Below are 24633 nucleotides of genomic sequence, written 5' to 3'. Positions count from 1 at the left end.
CTTTTTTTTTTCAGGCTGGAACAAGAATTGGATTTTATCCTATCACAGCAGAAGGAACTGGAAGATATCTTGATCCCTTTGGAGGAGTCTCTAAGGGACCATAGTGGGTCTGTTTATCCACAGTATATAGATGAGCATGAGAAGACGTAAGTAACTAAATAAATATTGAGGAATAGGGAAGGTCTTAGCTACTAAACAAAGGTAAAAATGAGTTTGAAGGCAGGGAATAAAAATCAGGAGAAAAGTGCAAGTTCTGGTAGTTGCCATTTATCAACTTATTTGACTGCTGTTTATGTTTTCATGATGCTTGAAAATGAAGTAGTCATTCTGACAGTTTTGCTTTGTAGCATTTTGTACACTGTTATTAATCTCAGGGTTAGACATGACCACTGTTAAGTTTTTATATTTGTCAAGTTTGTTCTTAAATTAGAAATACAAATTTCATGTGTGTGGTATTATGATATTATGGAATATTTATGACCGCCTATTTATACTGACTCTTTTAAACCTAATGTTCATGTGATTGCTTCAGTGATAAATCCATTTCTTATTTTAAAGGAAATTTGTTAATCTAGGGGCAGACTGTGTGACTTTTAAACATTGAATGGTTTTGTCGATGTCTTAGATTGAGTATATTTTATTTGTGTGTGATTTGGTCTTTACCTTTGGTCAATATATTGCCAATATTCCCACAGTAACTTTGTTTCTTTAGAACTGAGATTTGGTAATCAGGCCAAATTATAAAATGTTATTAGAAGAACTTGTATGAATGTGCTACATAAACTAAATCTGATTGATTTTATCAATGGCTTATTAGTGAGTTAAGACTGAGCTTATTTTTTTAAAACCTTGCAAGTTAACTTTTTGTAGATGTATTAAATGTGGTAAGTACAGCTAATCTGTATGAACCCTAGCTTTCTGTTTCTTCTTTTGTATTTCAGCCTTTGTGAATCTTTCTTTTCATTGCACTGATTATCCTATGCATTCTATTATTTCTTGAAAACAGAGTTACATTTTCAGTCATGTGATCCTACCTGTAGGTTGAAGAAACATTCAGTTCAGTTCAGTTCAGACACTCAGTCGTGTCTGACTCTTTGCGACCCCATGAATCGCAGCACGCCAGGAGTTCATCACCAACTCCCAGAGTTCACTCAACCTCATGTCCATCGAGTCAGTGATGCCATCCATCCATCTCATCCTTTGTCATCCCCTTCTCCTCCTGCCCCCAGTCTCTCCCAGCATCAGTCTTTTCCAATGAGTCAACTCTTTGCATGAGGTGGCCAAAGTATTGGAGTTTCAGCTTTAGCATCAGTCATTCCAATGAACATCCAGGACTGATCTCCTTTAGGATGGACTGGTTGGATCTCCTTGCAGTCCAAGGGCCTCTCAAGAGTCTTCTCCAACACCACAGTTCAAAAGCATCAATTCTTCGGCGAACAGCTTTCTTCACAGTCCAATTCTCACATCCGTACATGACCACTGGAAAAACCATAGCCTTGACTAGACGGACCTTTTTTGGCAAAGTAATATCTCTTTTTAATATGCTATCTAGATTGGTCATAACTTTGCTTCCAAGGAGCAAGCGTCTTTTAATTTCATGGCTGCAGTCACCATCTGCAGTGATTTTGGAGCCCCAAAAATATTAGTTTCTTTGTAATTGCTTTTAGGTAGTCAGATTTATATTACATTGGAATCTTTACTAGAATCTTCAACAATCTAGGCAGCCAATTATCTATAAGTATTTTGGGACAGAAAGGCAGTAGTTACAAATAAATTTAATTGAGTTATTTAGTCTTTATAGAAAAAGGTCCATCTAGTCATGACTACGGAGAAGGCAATGGCACCGCACTCCAGTACTCTTGCCTGGAAAATCCCAGGGATGGAGGAGCCTGGTAGGCTGCAGTCCATGGGGTCGCTAAGAGTCGGACACGACTGAGTGACTTCACTTTCACTTTTCACTTTCATGCATTGGAGAAGGAAATGGCAACCCACTCCAGTATTCTTGCCTGGAGAATCCCAGGGATGGTGGAGCCTGGTGGGCTGCCGTCTATGGGGTCACACAGAGTTGGACACGACTGAAGCGACATAGCAGCAGCAGCAGTCAAGACTATGGTTTTTCCAGTAGTCATGTATGGACATGAGAGTTAGACTATAGAGAAAGCTGAGCGCTGAAGAATTGATGCTTTTGAACTGTGGTGTTGGAGAAGACTCTTGGGAGTCCCTTCGACTGCAAGGAGATCCACCCAGTCCATCCTAAAGGAAATCAGTCCTGAATATTCATTGGAAGAACTGATGCTGAAGCTGAAACTCCAATACTTTGGCCACTTGATGGGAAGAACTGACTCATTTGAAAAGACCCTGATGCTGGGAAAGATTGAAGGAGGGAGGAGAAGGGGACGACAGAGGATGAGATGGTTGGATGGCATCACCGACTCAACGGACATGAGTTTGGGTAAACTCCAGGAGTTGGTGATGGACAGGGAGGCCTGGCGTGCTGCAGTCCATGGGGTCACAAAGAGTCAGACCTGACTGAGCAACTGAACTGAACTGAACTGATAAACATTGAAAAATCCTCTGCTCACTTTAATTCTCATATTCATTGACTAGGTTAACTGTGTGCGTGTGCACGCACAAATACTTGGGGTGGAAATCTTGAGAATTTAGCCAACTAATCGATTTGTTGTGAACTCAACAGATTTTTCTGACTTTGATTGTTATGAATCTCATTTCTTAAAATATCTTTTCTTGGATGATGAAGTATATTTGTATGAGATTTTACTTTGAAAATTTATGTGTTCAAAATTGTTGCAGACATCTCAACATTTCTTAAAATCACTAAATACCAAAATGATTTCTCATATAACTAAGTAACCTATGGATTTATTCTGATATCTAATAGGTGAAGTAATGGGTGACTAAAAATGGCAAAGTGCATAAAAGCCTTCATCTATGGAGTCTTTTTAGAATATGGTCGTGAATGCTACATCCATAAAAATATGTTGTTAGTCATAACTGAGACACAGTGAGAAGGTAGGGGAATGAGGACAAATTCAATTGTCAGTATCATTCTTTGTATGTCAGCAACAGTGCATAGCGGAGAAAACATTTTTTTGTTAATCCCTTTATTTTACCTGCCTTTTCAGTTACAAGTTAGCAGAAAATGTAGACGCTCAGCTGAAACAAATGACCCAAGATCTCAAGGACATCATTGAGTACCTGAATATATTTGAAAGTCCTGCTGACTCTACTGACCCGGTGTGTTAACTGCTTTATCTATTTAGACAACCAAAATTTAGTATGAAATCAGCATTCTGTTGTTCCTTTACCTAGTCACCTTCTCCTGTCCTCTATAGTGTTCCTTACCTGCCTCCAGAGGTACAAAGTTTTTGGTGTAGTTAGTGGAGCAGGAAATACTCAGGAGCAGAAAAAGGTTGTGAGCTTTTTGTGATTATTTCCAGAAGGGTAAAAAAATTAGTGATCTCCCAAAATTTTCAGGGTTTTCTCTCTGTTCTTCCAATAAGTATGTCTATATTCTAATTTTTCTATTCACTTACTCATTAGCTAGTTTATTTGTCCTTTTACATATTCATCTACATGTTGATATATTTGTGAGTGTATGTGTGTATATATATATATATACACGTTTTGTGTCTTGTAGGTATATCCAGGCAATCCTTAATTTATAATTAGGTTATATTTCAAAAGTTCAAAAAGTCAACTACTCAAGACTTACAGTATATTTTTCCATAGAAATTTTAAGTATAGTTATTAAGCTTCCACCTGCCTTGTGGAATCCTAGTTAACTGATAATGTAAATTTATTATAACATGAGAAAATACAGCTGAGGATCCAGTTAGAGAGTTGAGATGTTTTAAATTAATTTGGTGGTAAGAAAAGATTGATTTCTTTTCCTTTATCTATACTCTAATTAAAGAACTTATTTCCTCTGCCTTTCCCTATTGTCTTAGTAGCTAAATGGAGCCCTTTTCCCCACTCCCACCCCATGACAGTAATGGTAAGAGAAATCTTCTCTTGTGGGAGTTCAGGTTGTACTTTCTATCAGTTGATTATAATTAGGAATGGAGCCTGGAGCTGGAGAGGTGAGGATGAATGACATATCTATAAGTAGTGATTAAGCTCTTTGTCCAATTCTATACAGACAGTTCTTTATATAACATTTTACTAGCTTTTTTAATTAGAAAGAGACAGCATGGTATAGTTGAGAAAGTACTAGAATTTTATTCAAGTCACTTAATCTAAGTCTTAGCCCTTTTTGTAGAATGTCAAGGGTGGACTAAATGATCTTGAATTTTCCTCCAACTATAAAAATTTGCTATTCTTGGGCTTCCCTTATGGCTCAGTTGGTAAAGAATCAGCCCGCGATGCAGGAGACCTGGGTTCGATCCCTGGGTTGGAAAGATCCCCTGGAGAAGGGAAAGGCTACCCACTCCAGTATTCTGGCCTGGAGAATTCCATGAACTGTATATCCATTGGGTCACAAAGAGTCGGATACGACTGAGTGACTTTCACACACACTTCAAGTGAATCTAAAATTGAACAAAAACAAATGTAAATTAGCCTGTGTTTACACATGCTACCATCTTCCTGTAAGAGTTAACATTCTAGACTTTCTTTTTAGTGAAAGATTAGATCACCATTGTGATTCCAAAATTCAAGATTGTTTTGTCATAGAACTTTGATGCATAAATAAATACATGTAGATTTAGACATAAGGCAGAGCTGATGTTTAGTCTCTATGTTGAATTAATGTAAGATAAGTGTTCTAAACAGAGTAAGTGAAAGGAAACTGTAATCCTATCCTTATCTTTATCTCTGCTAAGTCTTGGATTGTTTTATTTTGTTTTAGTAGTAGGGAGAAAATGATTTGAGTCTTTCGTTTCTGTTTTTCCTTTCAAAAGTGATTGAGATGTTTAAGATGAGTGAATGCAAGGATAATTGCTCTTGATAGCAGGAAAAAAGAAGCAAGAAATCAGCAACAATTCATCTCTTTTCTCCGATAGCATAAATCATTGGACAGGAAGCAGAGAAAACATTTGCTGAACAATAATATTCTTGTAGATAATTAATTGTAACCAGATCAACAAAGCCTTATTACTGTAGGCCAGTACATTAGGGTAGAAAAATAGCAAGTATGTTCAACGATATTCACAGTGATGGGATTTACTTGTTTATTTTTACCATTTACCAGGGAAACCCTGATAGCTCAGGGTTTGATATACATTTATAAATATAAATGTTTGATATATATACATAAGATATTTATATATATATCAGACTTCTGATATATATATAGAAGTCTGATATATATATAATATGTATTATTTGATATATATCATAGTTTGATATATATATAAGACTTTGATATATATTGCAAAAATTTACATTTTGAATAGCTGGATCAATTTATATTATCATAGGCTGTGTAAGGGCTTCCCTGGTGGCTCAGAGGTTAAAGCGTCTGCCTCCAATGCAGGAAACCCGGGTTCGATCCCTGGGTGGGGAAGATCCCCTGGAGAAGGAAATGGTAACCCACCCTAGTATTCTTGCCTGGAGACTCCCATGGACGGAGAAGCCTGGTAGGCTACAGTCCACGGGGTCTCAAAGATTCAGACATGACTGAGCAACGGAACGGAGGCTGTGTATGAATGTACCTATTTTCCACACACACTTGACAACTGAATATTACTGTTTATTAAAAATTGATGATCTGGAAATCTTGCTGTTTGTGATAACATGGGTGGACCTTGAGAGCATTATGCAAAGTAAAATACATCAGTTAGAGAAAGACAAGTACCATACGATCTGACTTATATATGGAATTTGAAAACAAAAAACTAAAACTAACCAAGCTCATAAATACCCAGAACAGATTGGTGATTGCCAGAGGATGGAGGTGAGTGGGGAGCAAAATGGCTGAAGGGAGTCAAAAGGTACAAACTTCTAGTTACAAAATGAAAAAACCATGGTAGCTACAGTTAATAATACTGTATTACATATTTGAAAATTGCTAAAAGAATAGATTGGGAAAGACCTTATCACAAGAAAAAAATTTTTTGTAACTATATGGTGAATGTTAACTAGTCAGACTTAATGTGATAGTCATTCCATAATATGTATGAATATCAAATCATTATTGTATATACCTGAAAATAATATAATGTTATATGTATCAATTATACCTCAATTAAAAAAGTTAGTTTGGTTGATAAAAGGTCATATTTTAAAAGTTTTATATGAATTTCTTGTTCTGTCAAATGTCTCTTAATGTTTTTTACTTATTTTTGTACTATAGAAGTTAGGTGTTTTTTTTACTGATTTGTAGGAATTGAACTCTTGACAGCTGAAATAGATTGAACTAATATATGAACATTACAAACATAAAATAGCAAAAAACCCATGCAATTAATACTTATCATATTCTCAGTAAATTTCTTATCAGAAGAAATGTAAATAACTTCCTAATTTCATTTTTTATGTTTATTTTTTGCTTACCATATCAGAATAATCATAATCTAAGAATCCTGTGTGGTTTTTTGTTTGTTTTTCCAGTTTTTTAAATTTATTTTTTTAGTTGAAGGATAATTGCTTTACAGAACAGTTTTTTATTTTATTTATTTATTTATTGGTTATTCAAAAATTTTATTTTATTTTAATATAAATTTATTTATTTTAATTGGAGGCTAATTACTTTACAATATTGTAGTGGTTTTTGCCATTCATTGACATGAATCAGCCATGGGTATACATGTGTTCCCCATCCTGAATCCCCCTCCCACCTCCCTCCCCATCCCATCCCCCAGGGTCATCCCAGTGCACCAGTCCTGAGCACCCTGTCTCATGCATTGAACCTGGATTGGCGACCCGCTTCACATATGATAATGTACACGTTTCAACGCTACCCTGTTAAATCATCCTACCCTCGCCTTTTCCCAGAATCCAAAAGACTGTTCTTTACATCTGTGTCTCTTTTGCTGTCTCATATATAGAGTCATCGTTACCATCTTTCTAAATTCTGTACATAAGCATTAGTATACTGTATTGGTGTTTTTCTTTCTGACTTACTTCACTCTGTATAATAGGCTTCAGTTTCATCCACCTTATTAGAACTGATTCAAATGCATTCCTGTGTGTTTTTAGCTCCAGCAGATCTGCAGAATTCTGAATGTTCATTTGGACTGTCTACAGTGGATTAATCATACTTCAGGTGGGAATTTATTTGTACCCCAAGTTATCTGTAAGTAGAAAATGTGATATAAGTCAGGTTTTGTGCACCATGACCACACTCAAACAAGAGCTCAGTTGTAGGAGTACTATTTAACACATGTTATGTCTGTATTAATTCTGAAGAACTGTAATTGCTTATTTTTATAAAATGAAACATAGGAAGTATAAACTAGAAACTAATGAAAATAAGGAGTGTTTAGGAATGGGGTGGAGGTGGTAGGAATGGAAACAGGGTTTTTCTGGGTATGCCTTTTTATATAGTTTTGACTTCTGGACCATGTAAAAGTTGAAATATTAAAAAAATAAAATTAAGCCAAAAATGATGGGAAAAAAGACAAATGCTAAAACTGAATACAAAATGAAACCAAACACACCTGTGTAACTAATTTATAACATAAATATGCAGTTCAGATAACTTTTGTACATTGTGTTTTTGATGGTGCATCCTTGCTAGGATGTAAGCTTAATGATAAAAAGAAATCTACAAAGAAATATTAAGCTTTCCTAATAATTTTATCATGTTTCAGGATGATGCTATATATTACATATGCATGTGGTATAATGATATTTCTACCATTATAAATATGTGTGTGCTTGCTAAGTCACTTCAGTCATGTCCAACTCTTTGCAACCCTATGGACTGTAGCCCACCTGACTCCTTTAACCATGGGATTCTCCAGGCAAGAATACTGGAGTGGACTGCCATAGCCTCCTCCAGAGGATCTTCCCGAACCAGGGATCAAACCCACATCTCTTACATCTCTAGCATTGGCAGGCTGGTAGTGCCTCCTGGGAAGCCCATCATTATAAGTATAGTAGAAAGCAAATGCTGCTGCTGCTACTACAAATCACTTCAGTCGTGTCCGACTCTGTGTGACCCCATAGACGGAAGCCCACCAGGCTCCCCCGTCCTTGGGATTCTCCAGGCAAGAACACTGGAGTGGGCTGCCATTTCCTTCTCCAATGTGTGCAAGTGAAAAGTGAAAGTGAAGTTGCTCAGTCGTGTCCAACCCTTAGCGACCCCATGGACTGCAGCCTACCAGGCTCCTCCATCCGTGGGATTTTCTAGGCAAGAGTACTGGAGTGGCTTGCCATTGCCTTCTCCAAGAAAGCAAATGCACACATTTATTAATAATAGAAACCAAGATTTTCATTAAAAGATAAAGCAGAAATAAGATATTTTTCTTTCTTTCATATTTTGTTATAAATTTGAATTGCAAACATCAGTATGAATTACTGTTCCCTTTTTCTATACATGGAAAGGGCCAAGAAGCAATGATATACCCTGATAGCAGTGAGCACACCTAGCACCTAGATCTTGGTTTCTAGATAGCATTACCATTAAAATGAACCAAGCCTTCTTAGAGAAATATCTGATCTCAGGTCTTATACATGGAAAGTACAGGGTGAGTTTGGCACTTTTTATGCCAGAAAACAAAGATTATTCAAAAACTAATGAGATATTCAGGACACGAGATGGTTCTTTAATGGGCTTCTACTGGCCAAATCAGGTTCAACATCAAAAAGAATAATGACAGTGGTGGATTATAATACACTGAGGGAGAAAAACCTCATGAGACCACAGTGATATTCCCAAAAAGACAGAGACAGAAATGGGAGATGCAGTGAAGAGTCTTTATAGAAGCATGGCAGCTGATAATTGTAGAAGGAATGATTGTACAGCTAATAATTTTAGAAGAAATAGAGAACCACCCTTTAAAACATTTTCAAAAGAATACTTTCCTTAAGGTTTCCATGATGTTGAATACCTCATTTATATTTAAACCGTCAGTCATTTCTTGGCCAAAAATATATGTCTATACAGACAGGAAACTGATCAGATATAGATTACAAGTTACTGAGTGATTTTTAAGTTTATTTAGGTATAATTTATATACTGAATTTATATGCAGTCATTTTAATTGTACAATTTAATGAGAGAGTTACCATTTTGTAGCCCTAGCTTATCGATTGATTCTGACAAGAGTCATTGAGGAATGCTAAAACCACTTAGTAATGCTAAAACTCTACCCATTATTTAAAAATGCACCTTTGCAACAGTGCTATCTGACAATCAAGTGATCAAATTTAATATCACTAGTATTGCAATAAATTGACATTGTGTGCTTCTTGATCTGACATGAGAAGTGCATAATATCCCATATGTAGTATTCTTATTAAAAATGTTTAACCTGAATCTAACGATAAGAAAATAATCAGACATTCTATGGGCAATATATTCTGAAAGATAATTTACTTTGACTCTTGAAAAATCAGTCATGGGTAACTAGAAAGTTCAAAACAAAAAAATTAAGGGGATTGTTATAGATTAAAAGAGATATAACAATCAAATCTACCATGTTAACTTTGATTAGATACTGGATCAAAGCCAAGAAGACATTATTTAGAACATTTAGGGAAACTGAGTATAAACTGCACATTAAATATTAAAGGATTTTTTATTTTCCTATGTATGTTATTATGGTTATACAAGGAAATATTTTTACTCTTAGACGCTACATTTAGAGAATAAAATTAGCTGCATGCTAATTTTATTTCAAGTGGTTCAACCAAAATCGTTTGTTAAAAAGACGGAGAAATTTGTGGCAAAATGGTAACAGTCGGTTAACCTAGGAAAAAGGTATTTAAATTTATGACTTTTTCTATTCTCTCAACTTTTCAATAGATTTAAAATAAAAACTGGTGGGAAATGATTGTCATAGATCTTTGCCTAAATATGGAATATATTTAGATGTCAGTAATTGAGACAAATGGGAGCTAGTTAACCAATCAGCGTTACTATTTTTAAAGATGTGGTATGAAAATAATACAGATCTTCTTAGTTGGGTTTATAGATTCCTCATTCTCTGCATTAATAGAGGTCATCAACCATGAACTTCTACTTCTTTCCCTTCCAAATATACCTATATCATCATCATCCATGTTTATTTCCTTCTTTCCTGTGTTAAAAATGTCCTATTTTATTCTAAACTGTGGTTTGAATCATCAGCTGCTAAGCTGCTGCTAAGTCACTTCAGTCGTGTCCGACTCTGTGTGACCCCATAGACAGAAGCCCACCAGGCTCCTCCTTCCCTGGGATTCTCCAGGCAAGAACACTGGAGTGGGTTGCCATTTCCTTCTCCAGAATCATCAGAGGGAGGTTAAATTCTATATTGCTTTAGTTTGTGGTTCAGCTGGTAAAGAATCCACCTGCAATGCGAGAGACCTAGGTTCAGTCCCTGGGTTGGGAAGATCCACCAGAAAAGGGAAAGACTACCTACTCCAGTATTCTGGCCTAGAGAATTCCATGGAATGTACAGTCCATGGGGTCGCAAAGAGTTGGATACGACTGAGCGATTTTCACTTTAGTATTAATTACCTGTTGGGGAGAGGTTTCTGAATCAGATAGATATGGATTCAAGTCAAAGGGTGTGTGTGTGTGTGCATGCTCAGTCGTGTCCAGCTCTTTGTGACCCCATGGACTGTAACCTGCTGGGCTTCTCTGTCCATGAGATTTTCCAGGCAAGAATACTGGAGTGGATTGCTATTTCCTACTCCAGGGGATCTTCCCAACCCAGGGATCGAACCCCTATCTCTTGTATCTCTTGCATTGGTACGCAGATTCTTTACCACTTGCCACCTGGAAGCCCTCAAGTCAAGGTATTACCACTTAATAGTTGTATGACCTTAATTGTAACTCAGTTTCTCTGAGTCTGTTTCCTCATTTTAAAAAATGAGTAATATTTACCTTTTAGGGCTTTTGTAAGAATTAAAAGAAGCAACATTGAAGTTTCCTTAAGCAGTGCCTGTTCCATGATTGGTGGTCGGTAAATGATAGCGGCAGAACTGGTTGTCAGAGTTTGCTGTGGGTGGGGATGGGTTGGGGGAGAAAGACAAAAAGGGTCATATGGTTCAAAAGGTAGCTAGGCAACCCACTCCAGTGTTCTTGCCTGGAGAATCCCAGGGAAGGGGGAACCTGGTGGGCTTCCCTCTGTGGGGTCACACAGAGTCGGACACGACTGAAGTGACTTAGCAGCAGCAGCAGCAGCAGCAGAGAAGGCAGTTCCACACATTATCGTTGAAAACCACTTAACTAGAGAAGTGGTTAAGAACAGCTATGATGTGGAAGCATGCCCTTGGCTAGAGAACACTGAGGGATGAGATCATACAAAGTGTGACTCAGTTGTATTCCTGTCTGTTGCATATTTTCCTACAGTGAGCACTGCTTCTTGGATGGAGTTGGGGGGATGTCAAAATGTAATTAGGTAAAGAAAGATTATAATGATTTTTTTCTCTTGGCTGGGATCCTCTTTGTCATAAATGAAATCTCAAGGCTCTCAGCCACTGTTTTCCTACTAATAAAATTAAGGTTGTTAGCACTACCAAGCGGAGAAGGCAATGGCAAGCCACTCCAGTACTATTGCCTAGAAAATCCCATGGATGGAGGAGCCTGGTAGGCTGCAGTCCGTGGGGTCGCTGGGGGTCGGACACGACTGAGCGACTTCACTTTCACTTTTCACTTTCACACATTGGAAAAGGAAATGGCAACCCACTCCAGTGTTCTTGCCTGGAGAATCCCAGGGACGGGGGAGCCTGGTGGGCTTCCGTCGATGGGGTCACACAGAGTCGGACACGAATGAAGTGACTTAGCAGCAGCAGCAGCAGCAGCAGCAGCGCTACCAAGAACTTACTGTATTATGTAAATGAAGGAACTGTGGTTCAGAGAGGTTAAACGACTTCCCTAAGAACACACAGTTAATTAGTGGCAGAGCTCAGACCAGAATAATCATCAGAATAGTATTTTTTCTACTGATATGCCCTTAAAACAATTCTAATGTGGGCGTCACTGGATATAAAAACAAATCCCAATCATTTACCTAACAGTGGAGGACATGGGTTTTCAAAATATGATAATGGTAGTACTCGGATAGGATGTAAATTCTAGTGGTCTGGGTAAAGCTTCAGTCAACACAGTAAAAAAGGTAAGACAATAGAGAGTAATGATTACTTGGAGTTACTTTTCTGCTAAAAATTGAGTTGAACTGAAGAGTCAATGAGAGCTCATACAGGTTCTCAAATGAAATGGAGACGCCATGATAATGGAAAAAAGCCTAGAGATTCTTGATACTCTGGGCTCCTTTTTTCTGTTCCCACAAGAAACCTTTCTTTTTCATATCAGGAAAAGACATGATCAGGGAATGGAGAGTGGCAGGATTTAATTATGCTAAGAGGGATTTTTGTTTTTGGTAGTGATGGTTTATTTTACTTCTTAATAATTAATGGCATCATGTCTGCTGAAATCATCTGTGGACTGAGAAATTTTAAGGTTAAACTTTTCAATGAATCTCTTTATTCACATCCAAATAATAGTTTTTAAAAAACCCAAAACATATGTTATTTTAACAATAGAAATTTAAAAAAAATTGTAAAGAGAAATATCTAACTGGCAGGTTTTTCTAAAAAAATTATTTTAAAGCTGAAATCTATATTTGAAACATTTCTGGGAAATATTTTTATGATTTGGTATCTTTAACGACAGTACAGAATTTTTTTCTGCTCTGAAACATAACTGTTGTGCTATATATTTAACTTAAAAATCAGCTTATCTTTAAAAGTGATTTGAAAATCACACATTACGCTTTATGTATGTTAAAATATTATACTGTCCAGTCAACTTTTCAATATCCATGAGTAAGTAGAGAATCAGGCCCCTTTCTTCCTCTAAATTACATAGAACTTCACTGATGGAACCAAACCAGGAAGAGGTAAGTATAAGAGTTTTGAATGAGAGAGTGGCTTCCCAGGTGGCTCAGTGGTAAAGAACCCACCTGCTCAGTGCAGAAGACACAGGTGACGCAAGTTCGATCCCTGGGTCAGGAAGATCCTTTGGATGAGGAAATGGCACCCACTTCAGTATTCTTGCCTGGAAAATCCAATGGACAGAGGAGCCTGGCAGGCTACAGTCCATGAGACGCAAATAGTCGGACACAACTGAGTGACTGAGCACACTGAACATATATGCTGCTATTGTTGTTCAGTTGCAAAGTAGTGTCTGACTCTTTGCAACCACATGGACTGCAGCATGCCAGGCTTCCCTGTCCTTCTCTATCTCCTGGAATTTGCTCTAACTCGTGTCCATTGAGTTGGTGATGCCATCCAATCATTTCGTCCTCTGTCATCCCCTTCTCCTCTTGCCCTCAGTCTTTCCCAGCATCAGGGTCTTTTCCAATGAGTTGGCTCATCTCATCAGGTGACCGGCGTATTGGAGGTTCAGCTTTAGCATCAGTCCTTCCAGTAAACATTCAGGGTTGATTTCCTTTAGGATTGACTGGTTTGATTTCCTTGCCATCCAGGAGACTCTAAAGAGTATTCTTCAGCACCACAGTTTGAAAGCTTCAATTCTTCAGCACTCAGCCTTCTTTATGGTTCAACTCTCACATCATACAGGACTACTGGAAAAACCATAGATTTGACTAGACGGACCTTTGTCAGCAAAGGTATATCTCTGCGTTTTAATACACTGTCTGGTTTTGTCATAACTTTTCTTCCAATTTTTTCAAATTTGATATTTATCTATTTTAGAAACATTTTCTATGCCTCTTTTCCTCATGATTAATATAGCTAACTGAAAATTAATAGTAACTATAGTTGCACTCATCTCACACGCTAGTAAAGTCATGCTCAAAATTCTCCAAGCCAGGCTTCAGCAATATGTGAACCGTGAACTTTCAGATGTTCAAGCAGGTTTTAGAAAAGGCAGAGGCGCCAGAGATCAAATTGCCAACATCCGCTGGATCATGGAGAAAGCAAGAGAGTTCCAGAAAAACATCTACTTCTGCTTTATTGACTATGCCAAAGCCTTTGACTGTGTGGATCACAATAAACTGTGGAACATTATGAAAGAGATGGGAATACCAGACCACCTGACCTGCCTCTTGAGAAACCTGTATGCAGGTCAGGAAGCAACAGTCAGAACTGGACATGGAACAACAGACTGGTTCCAAATAGGAAAAGAAGTACGTCAAGGTTGTATATTGTCACCCTGCTTATTTAACTTATATACAGAGTACATGATGAGGAATGCTGGGCTGGAAGAAACACAAGCTGGAATCAAGATTGCTAGGAGAAATATCAATAACTTCAGATATGCAGATGACACCACCCTTATGGCAGAAAGTGAAGAGGAACTAAAAAGCCTCTTGATGAAAGTAGAAGAGGAGAGTGAAAAGGTTGGCTTGAAGCTCAACATTCAGAAAACGAAGATCATGGCATCTGGTCCCATCACTTTATGGGAAATAGATGGGGAGACAGTGGAAACAGTGTCAGACTTTATTATTTGGGCTCCAAAATCACTGTGGATGCTGATTGCAGCCATGAAATTAAAAGACGCTTACTCCTTGGAAGGAAAGTTATGACCAACCTAGATAGCATATTAAAAAGCAGAGACATTACTTTGCCAACAAAGGTCCGTCTAGTCAAGGCTATGATTTTTCCCGTGGCCATGTATGGATGTGAGAGTTGGACTGTGAAGAAAGCTGATCGCCGAAGAACTGATGCTTTTGAACTGTGGTGCTGGAGAAGACTCTTGAGAGTCCCTTGGACTGCAAGGAGATCCAACCAGTCCATTCTAAAGGAGATCAGTCCTGGGTTTTCATTGGAAGGACTGATGCTAAAGCTGAAACTCCAATACTTTGGCCACCTCATGCGACGAGTTGACTCACTGGAAAAGAGTCTGATGCTGGGAGGGATTGAGGGCGGGAGGAGACGGGGACGACAGAGAATGAGATGGCTGGATGGCATCACCGACTCAATGGACATGAGTTTGAATGAACTCTGAGAGTTGGTGATGGACAGGGAGGCCTGGCGTGCTGTGATTCATGGGGTCGCGGAGAGTCGGACACGACTGAGCGACTGAACTGAACTGAACTGAATTGAACTGATAGTCAAATACTGGTTCCCTCTCTCATCTTTCTCTTTGTGCACACTTTTGTCATTATTTCAAGATTGGCTTGATGGCAGTGCTACAGTCACACATCTGTCTTCTCAGTTGGCAGTCACTGAAACTGCAGCAGCTCCAGCTCTGCTGGGACCACTTATGACAGGGTTGGCAATCAATCTGAACCAACTTGTTATTTATTTTAAATATATGAAGCTACTTCTTTTAGAGCAGGGAGATAGGGCTGAAGGTTAGGTGTTTTGTATTTCTTCATATAACCAACCTTATCTTATCTGTCAATACTTATCAAACACCATAATAAAGAGACAGGCAGTGGAAAATCTTATGCTTGTCATAAGTTCCTTGAGTATTTTGATGGCATTTGCTTCTTTCATGAAGTGTCCCAGAGTTTCATGATGATAATAAGTGACTAAAATGTATTTTACCCATAATCATTGTAGTCTTTCATGGATTACCCCATAATTATTTAATAGTTGCTTACAACATTTAGACTGCTATTTATGACAGAAAGAGAAAAATCTTTAGAGTAACTAAAATGCCATAAGGAGTTTTGTGATATTTCTCCAATATAGTTCTATTATCACTGATCTGTGAACACCTTAATTATTTATTTTCAATGTAAAATATACTTGGTCATCTAGCATGATTCAACTAACTTGCATAAAATACCCTCAGGATCATTTTAGAGAAGCAGCTTTTTGTGATATGTCATGATCATTCTTCACTTTTACCCAGTGTTAGCGATTATTGTTTGAGAGATTATTTTAAATTGGATTTTTCAGGTCTGGGCATGTTTTTATCTTTTTAAAAAAATTGAGGTATATTTGACATAGAGCATTATATTAGTTTCAGATGTATCACATGATTCAATATTTGCAGACATTACCAAATGATCACCACGATGTCTAGTTAACATCCGTCTCCTTACATAGTTACCAAAGCTTTTTTTTTTTTCTTGAGATGAGAACTTTTAAGATCTCTCTTAGCAACTTTCAAATATGCAGTACAGTATTGGTAACTATCGTGGAGAAGGAAATGGCAACCCACTCCAGTATTCTTGCCTGGAAAATCCCATGGACAGAGGAGCCTGGTGGGCTACAGTCCATGGGCTTGCAAAGAGTTGGATATGACTGAGCGCTCATGCATACACGCATTAACTATAGTTACTTTGCTATATTTTTTAAGAAGCTTTGGCCCAGATAAGAAATGGTTAAAAATTTTTTTTATTAATTACTTTTAGCCCTCTCATATCTGAAGCGTATCTAATGCTGAGATACTAAAAGACACTTTGAATTCCAATCAAAGTGTCTTTTTCCCATTTCATCTTCTAGAGCAGAATCTGATTTACAGATTGAACTGGTTTCTTTTACCTTTTTCTGAAATTCCTTGAGAAATCTTGGTGACACATTGGTTGATCGATGAGATCATCTCTTGTGTTCTGGAGTATAATGTTCCACTTCAGATACTTCAGAGGTGAAAACTCTTGATCTGTCAGAGATGTGGCAACAACACAAAGACTCACTTTAAAGGTCTGTTTAAGCTCAACAGAGACACCCACTCACTTGCTTCTTCCCACTGCCTGTTAATTGAAAGGTATTTTGTATCTTTCCATTGTTTAATTGAGGTACCCACTCATCTCTGTTCCCCATTACAGACAAAATAGATTTATTGTCACACGATTTCTCCTTGATTCTGAAGAATTTCTTGTTGGTTAGATTAGAGTACTAAGATTAAAAATGATCATGTTTTCAGCTCCTGTTAGCAACGAATGTATGATGGTTAACATTCTCAGAGCTCCTCTTCCCAAACTTCTTTTCTATATGTAAATCCAGATTTGAAACACACTCAATACATCTGCAAAATAGATTTCCACTAATCCTCCTTGTGTACATTTTGTGCCCAAGTGAACTTCCTCAAGCTGGAGCGTTTCCCCAGATGAATTATATGTAACATCATTTAAATCACTCCCAAACAGCAGAATTTATATTGTTTGTGAGATATACAGATTTTTCTCCAAAGGAATTTTCTTCCTGTTAGTGACTAAAAACTATAAATATACTGGATCCTTGCTATAATGCAGTTTAGGGGCCCACACTCTATGGCTACCTCATCTATGAGGTACTTCATCTATATAGTACTTTATCTATAAAGTGGCCTGATAGTATTTCACCAATGAAATCTCCTCAGTTGGAGTTTAGATAGGACTGCCCTATTTTGAGCACTTCAGTATGTGAAGGAATAACAAATAATGTTACGTTGTGGTTCCAGTTAGTACATTTTATTTAAAATTTTCATAGCATTTGACATACAGATGCATTGTAATAGAAAAAGCATTCTTAGATGGGAGTCTGAAGATATGAGTTCTGTTGTCAATTTTCATTACTTTTGGCTTTTGGGAAGCCACTGAGCATTCTGGAGTTTTTAGTTATTCTCTTCATCCTAAGCTATTGTGGGAATCAAATAAGGTAATATGCATAGGCATTTTGCTCAAGTGCTGTATAATGGAAAGTGTTCTTTTAGATGCAAGTCAAAACCACAGAATAGTGATTCTCAATGCAAAGCACCTACTATGTGTCAAGGTGTTCTCTTAAATCGGTGTAGGAGATATAAATATCAATGACATGCATCTCTGCCTTGAAAAGTTTCAAAGTGTGGGGTCAGTAAAGAAAGAGAAACCTATCTTCTGTTGGTTTCCTAGAACAGCTAGAATTTGAAGTAAGACTTGAAGAGTAAGTAACATTTCAACAAGATGACTGAGGACCACTTCAAATGTAATAATTCTACTATCTTTCTCCCACCCTGGCCTCGAAGAATTCATAATACCTTTACCATCTTTTGTTTTTATTCCTTTCCTTGAAACGTATTTTTTATTAATTTTGAGTAAGCAGTAGTGCTATATACAAGCAGACTGTGTTACCATCATCACCTTAATGTATCAATGATAAGATCAGGATGAGAATTCTCATGGCAGAGTTGAGAGCTTTGTACATCCCTAGAAACACTCTTCTTTCTATCAGGCCATAGTTAGCACTAAGAATTCAAGTGTATTTATTCTGAGTGTTACTCTAGTTTCAATAACCTGGGAATCTTCTTGAAAGTACCAATGACAAGTCGGAGGATAGTATTCTCTCTCTCTCTCTCTTTCTTCCTCTCTCCCTCCACCCCTCTTCCTCTTCCTACCTCCTTCTTCTACTTTTTGAATCAGAAATAAACCTTAATTAGGTTAAGCTCCTGAGATTTCAAGGTTGCTTTTAAGCAGCAGCCTAACCTAGTATATACTACAGTAACTAAAAACCTTTAAATGTGCCTTTGGCTTAGCAATCGTACAACAGTGAAGAAACCCATATTGGAAGCTGAAAAGATGGCCAACCATACTAAGCAGTAAGAATAAATTTGTTAAAGCTGTTTGTTGCCTCACAAAAATTTGGGGTCATATTATGTGCCTAATCAGCAGGCACTTCTAGAAGTTGGGACTCAAAATCTTATTAGTCTTTTACACTAATGAAATTTTTACTGAGGTAATTGTGAATTCACATATAACATAAGAAATAATATAGGTAATGAAGAAATAACGTAGAGCTCCTATTTCTTGTTACCTAGTTTTCCCCAGTGATAACATCTTACAAAACTATAGTACTATATCACAACTGGGATATAAGTATCAATGAAATCTGTCTTGTTCAAATTTCCAGTTTTACTTGTGCGTGTGTGTGTTTAGTCATAAACAACTTTATATTCACAACCACAGTCAAAATGCAGAATAATTCTATCACCACAAGAATTCCTCATATTCCCCTTTTATTGTCATACCCACCTCTAATCCCCCTAATCGCTGCTCCCTAGTTCTTGGCAACCACTAATCTAGTCTCCCATTCTAAAATTTTCCATTTGATAATACTATATAAAATAAAATCATATAGCATGTAAAATTCAGGGGCTGGCTTTTTATCATTCAGCTTAGTTCCCCAGAGATTCATCTAAATTGCTATGTACATTAATATCAATGATTTGATCCTTTTAGTTACTGAGTAATTTTCCATGGTTTGGATGTACTACAATTTGTTTATAGATTTACCTGTTACAGTACATCTTAGATGTTCTCAGTTTGGGGCTACTTATGAGTAAAGCTTCTATGAATGTTTATGTACAGAGTCCTATGTGAACATACGTTTTCATTTCTCTGGGATAGATGCCCAAGTGTCCGGTTGCTAGGTCATGTGGTAGTTGAGTGTTTAATTTTATAACAAACTGTTACACTGTTTTCCGGAGAGACTGTACCATTTTTTACATGCCCACCAGTGATGTATGAGTGATCTAATTTGTCTGTGTCCTGAACATTTGGTATTTTCACTATTTTTTTTTCATTTTAGCTATTCCGATAGATGTGTAGTGATATCGTTGAAATTTTAATTTGCATTTTCCTAATGACTAATGATGTTGAACATCTTTTTCATGTGCTTATTTGTCATGAGCATATCCTTTTTGATGAAATGTCAGTTTTCATCTTTTGTCCATTTTCTAATTAGATTTTTAAAAATTCATTGCAATTGTTATTTGTAATGACATAGAATATATAGCAACCCACATATTCATCAATAGGAGCACGCATAAATAAGTTGATGTTATATTTGTTCAGTTGGATATTGTACAAGTATTTAAAAATTCACATGAACAAATTTGACTTACATCAACGTAGGTTAATTTTAAAAACTTAATGTGTGAAATGTGCAAGTTGAAGAATTATGAGTAGAATATAATATCTATTGTATCAAATATAAAAGTCTTCTGAATCACATTGTGTAATTTTTATGAAGATATACATATTCAGCAAAATACAGTACCATTGCTGGCAATATTTAACCACAAATTCAAGTCTGTGATTATGGCAGGAAAGGTAAGAGGTATATGGTATGATTGTGGGGAGTTACGCAAAGGGCATCAACTCTAGCTGGAATCTCGTTTTATTAAAAACAGGAAAATAAATAAAGTTATCAGGGTAAGATAAAATAAACCTTTATGTGGGATATATCCATATTTATTGTATCATTACTTTTGTACTATGTGTCATTAAAATATTTTAAAATAAGAAAGCACTTTTCAAAAATAATAAATTAATGCCAATATATAACAATATATTTCAACTTTATATTTATTTATTTATAACATTATGAAGCTTGATTAGATGATTCATTTGGTTACTGAGAATTATATATTGTTGGTTACTATTTTTTTAAAACTTTTTATCTTGTATTGGGGTATAGCTGATTCACAATGTTGTGATAGTTTCAGGTAAACAGCAAAGGAACTCAACCATACATATACATGTGTCCATTCTCCCCCAAATCCCCTTCCCATCCAGGCTGCCACATAACATTGAGCAGAGTTCCATGTGCTATACAGTAGGTCCTTGTTGGTTATCCCTAACTGGATTTTTTAACTGTTGTTTTAAGAGGTTACTGTGTATTCCAGTCACTACTAGTCCTTTGCTAGCTATGTGGTTTGCAGATATTTTCTCCTACTCTGTAGCTTGTCTATTCATAACAGAGTTGTTCATAGGACAAAAGTTTTACAATTAAGTCCAGTTTATCAGTTTTTCCTTTTATGAATCATGCTTTTGGTGTCAAGTCTAAGAGCTTTTTGTGTAGTCCTATATCCCCCCTATTTTCTACTGTTTTTTTCCTACAAGTTTTATTGTTTTATATTTTACATTTAAGGCTATGATCCTTTTTGAGTTAATTTTTGTATAAGATGAGAGGTTTAGATCAACATTTTTTCCATTTATGGAAAATTTTCCCTAATCAAATTGTTTTCTGGAATCACTGTTCCATAGATCTATGTCTTTCCCTCCACCAATGCCATACTCTCTTCATTAATGTAGCTATGTAGTAAGCCTTAATATCTTGGAGACTGATTTCTCCCACTTTATTTTTCTCCGTCAAGGTTGTTTTAGCTATTTTAATTAGTTTGCATTTCCATAAAAGTTTGCTGGGCTGTGATTTGATAGGGATTACATTAAATTCATATCATTATGAGCTACTAGGGGCTTCCTTGGTGGCTCAGATGGTAAAGAATCTGCCTGCAATGTGGGAGACCTGAGTTCTTTCCCTGGGTTGGTAAGATCCCCTGGAGGAGGGCATGACAACTCATTCCAGTATTCTTGCCTGGAGAATCTCCATGGACAGAGGAGCCTAGTGGGCTACAGTCCATGGGGTCACAAAGAGTCGGGCACAACTGAGCAACTAAGCACACACACATTAAATTTATAGATCAGTTTGAGGGGAAATGGACATCTTTCCCATGTAGAGTCTTCTCATGCATGAACATAGTATGTCTAAATATTTATTTAGGTCTTCTGTGATTTCTTTTATCAGCATTTTGTAATTTTCAGCACTCACATCATGTGTATGTTTTGGTTTTGTTAGACTTAGGCATCTGGTCCCATCACTTCATGGGAAATAGATGGGGAGAGAGTGGAAACAGTGTCAGACTTTATTTTTTTGGGCTTCAAAATCACTGCAGATGCTGATTGCAGCCATGAAATTAAAAGACGCTTACTCCTTGGAAGGAAAGTTATGACCAACCTAGATAGCATATTAAAAAGCAGAGACATTACTTTGCCAACAAAGGTCCGTCTAGTCAAGGCTATGGTTTTTCCCGTGGCCATGTATGGATGTGAGAGTTGGACTGTGAAGAAAGCTGATTGCCGAAGAATTGATGCTTTTGAACTGTGGTGCCGGAGAAGACTCTTGAGAGTCCCTTGGACTGCAAGGAGATCCAACCAGTCCATTCTAAAGGAGATCAGTCCTGGGTTTTCATTGGAAGGACTGATGCTAAAGCTGAAACTCCAATACTTTGGCCACCTCATGCGACGAGTTGACTCACTGGAAAAGAGTCTGATGCTGGGAGGGATTGAGGGTGGGAGGAGACGGGGATGACCGAGAATGAGATGGCTGTATGGCATCACCGACTCGATGGACATGAGTTTGAGTGAGCTCCGGGAGTTGGTGATGGACAGGGAGGCCTGGCATGCTGTGATTTGTGGGGTCGCAAAGAGTCGGACATGACTGAGCGACTGAACTGAACTGACTGATACTTAAGTGTTTCATTTTATTTGCAGTGATTATAAATGATATTGTGTTTTAAATTCTGGTTTCCACATGTTCATTTTTGGTACATAAAATCACAGTGTTTAATGTTGATCTTGTATGCTTGCTGAATTCACTTCTTAGATCTAAGAGTTTGATTTGGAAAGTTTTGTTTTTTGTTTTTGATTACTTGGGATTTTCTACAGAGGTGATTACATCATCTGCATAAAGGGACAGTTTTATTTCTTTCTTTCCAATAAGTATGCTATTTCTTTCTTTTTCTTACATTGCACTGGCTAGAGCTTCAGTACCATGTTGAATAAGAGTGATGAGAGCAAACATGTTTACCTTGCCTTTGAGTTTAATCTTTCACTAGAAGTATATGATTTTAGCTATAGGTTTTTTAATAGATGCTTTTTAAAAATCAAATTGAGTTACTTCTACTCTTTTCCTGACTTCTTTTTGATCACTAATTTTTATCATTCATGAATATTGGATTTTGTCAATTGCTTTTTCTACATCAATTGATATAATCATATGATTTTTCTTCTTTAACTTGTTGATATGGTAGATTACATTGACGCATTCTTTAAAAGTATTTATTTATTTGGCTGTATCAGATCTTAATTGCAGTACACGGGGTCTCTGTTGGGCTCCAGAATGTGCAGGTTCTGTAGTTGCCATGTGTGGGCTTAGCTGCCTCTGCAACATGTAGGGTCTTAGTTAACTGACCAGAGATCGAACTTGCATCCTTACTTTGCAAGGCGGATTCTTAACCACTGAACGACTGGGGAAGTCCCTACGTTGACACAGTTTTAAACATCAAATGAATCAGCCTTACATTTATGGAATAAATTCTACTTGGTCCTAGTTTTTAGTTTCTTTTATATTATTGGATTTGGTTTGCTAGAATTTTCTTGAGGATCTTTAAGTGAGAGATTTTAAATTTTTTTATTTTACACTGGAATATAATTGATTTACAATGTTGTATTAGGTTTGGGTGTACAGCCAAGTGATTCAGTTATACACGTCCATATATCCATTCTTCTTCAGATTATTTTCCCATATAGGTTACTACAGAGTATTGAGTTGAGTTCCCTGTGTTATACATAGGTCTTTGTTGATTATCTGTCTTTTATATAGTAGTGTGTATATCTTAATCCCAACCTCTTAATTTATCCCCCTCTATCTCTCTGGTGAGAGATTTTTTACTGTTCATGAGAGTTGTTGATCTATAGTTTTCTCCTTTTTTATACTGTCATTTTTAGTTTTGTTATTAGGCTAATACTGGTTTCTATTTTTAGAAGCATTTATGAACTGTTCTTGATTCTTCTTTAGGTATTTAGTATAATTCTGCTGTGAAACCACCTGGGCCTGGATATTTCTTTTGGGAAAGCTTTTTACATACGAAGTCACTTTCTTTAATGCTTCTAGGTTTATTCAGATAAGCTTGGTTGAATTTTCATAATCTGTGGTTATTATAATTTGTGGTGGACTTCTACTAGGTCATTTAATTTATGAGCATAAAGTTGTTCATAGGATTTTTATCCTTTTATTGGCTGCAGGATCTGTAGTGCTCTATCCTGTTTTATTTCTATATTGGTGATTCATGTTCTCTAATTTATTTTTTCTATCTTGGTAGAAGTTTACAAACTTCACTGATTTTTTTTTCTGAAGAATTAAGCTGCTTGTTTCATTGCTTTTACTCAGTAGTGTTCCTGGTTTCAATTTCATTGATAACTGGTCTTATCTTCATTATTGCCTTCCTTTTGCTTGCTTTGGGTTCATTTTGCTCTTTTTCAGTTTTCAGGAATTAAGAAGTTAGATTTTTATTTGCAACCTCTCATTGTTTCTAAAAGTATTCTCTTCTAAGGCTTTCCTGATAATCAGCATTTTTGAAATCTCAGGTGTCATCTCTAACCATCAGTTTCACTAATATTTCTCTGACTGTCTGTTCTAAAGTTTCATGTTAACAAACATCTGCATGTAAGACATCCCATGGCACCTCAAATTAAACTTGTATAAAACTAAACTCATTATCTTCACTCTCTCCTGGGTCTCCCAGGTCTGTAACTCCCCTTCTACTTTTCAGTTTTTCAGTTGATTGCTGCTATTTATTCAGGACTTAAGGTAGGCTGTTTACATTTCATTCAGTTGAATCAGTTCAGTTGCTCAGTCATGTCCTATTTTTTATGACCCCATGGACTGCAGCATGCCATGCTTCCCTGTCCATTGCCAACTCTCTGAACTTGCTCAAACTCATGTCCATTGAGTCAATGATGCCATCCAACCATCTCATCCTCTGTCATCCCCTTCTCCTCCCACATTCAATCTTTCCGAGCATCA

At 36.9% G+C, this 24633-nt stretch overlaps 1 protein-coding gene across 1 annotated transcript in view; it reads left to right on the top strand.

The window, feature by feature from the left end:
• The window catches only part of NUP62CL (nucleoporin 62 C-terminal like), an 86596-nt gene that overhangs the window by 51949 nt on the left and 10014 nt on the right, over positions 1-24633 (top strand). The window contains exons 7-9 of the mRNA XM_055437637.2: positions 15-146; positions 3144-3255; positions 7159-7225. Coding sequence (XP_055293612.2) covers positions 15-146; positions 3144-3255; positions 7159-7225 — 311 coding nt within the window. The remainder of the gene's footprint in view (positions 1-14; positions 147-3143; positions 3256-7158; positions 7226-24633) is intronic.

This window comes from Moschus berezovskii, chromosome X, assembly GCF_049115385.1.
Source record: "Moschus berezovskii isolate FMDL1 chromosome X, NW_MosBer_1.0, whole genome shotgun sequence".
Classification (NCBI taxonomy): domain Eukaryota; kingdom Metazoa; phylum Chordata; class Mammalia; order Artiodactyla; family Moschidae; genus Moschus; species Moschus berezovskii.
Note: the sequence above shows the minus strand (reverse complement) of the source record. Positions and strands in the feature narration are given on the sequence as shown.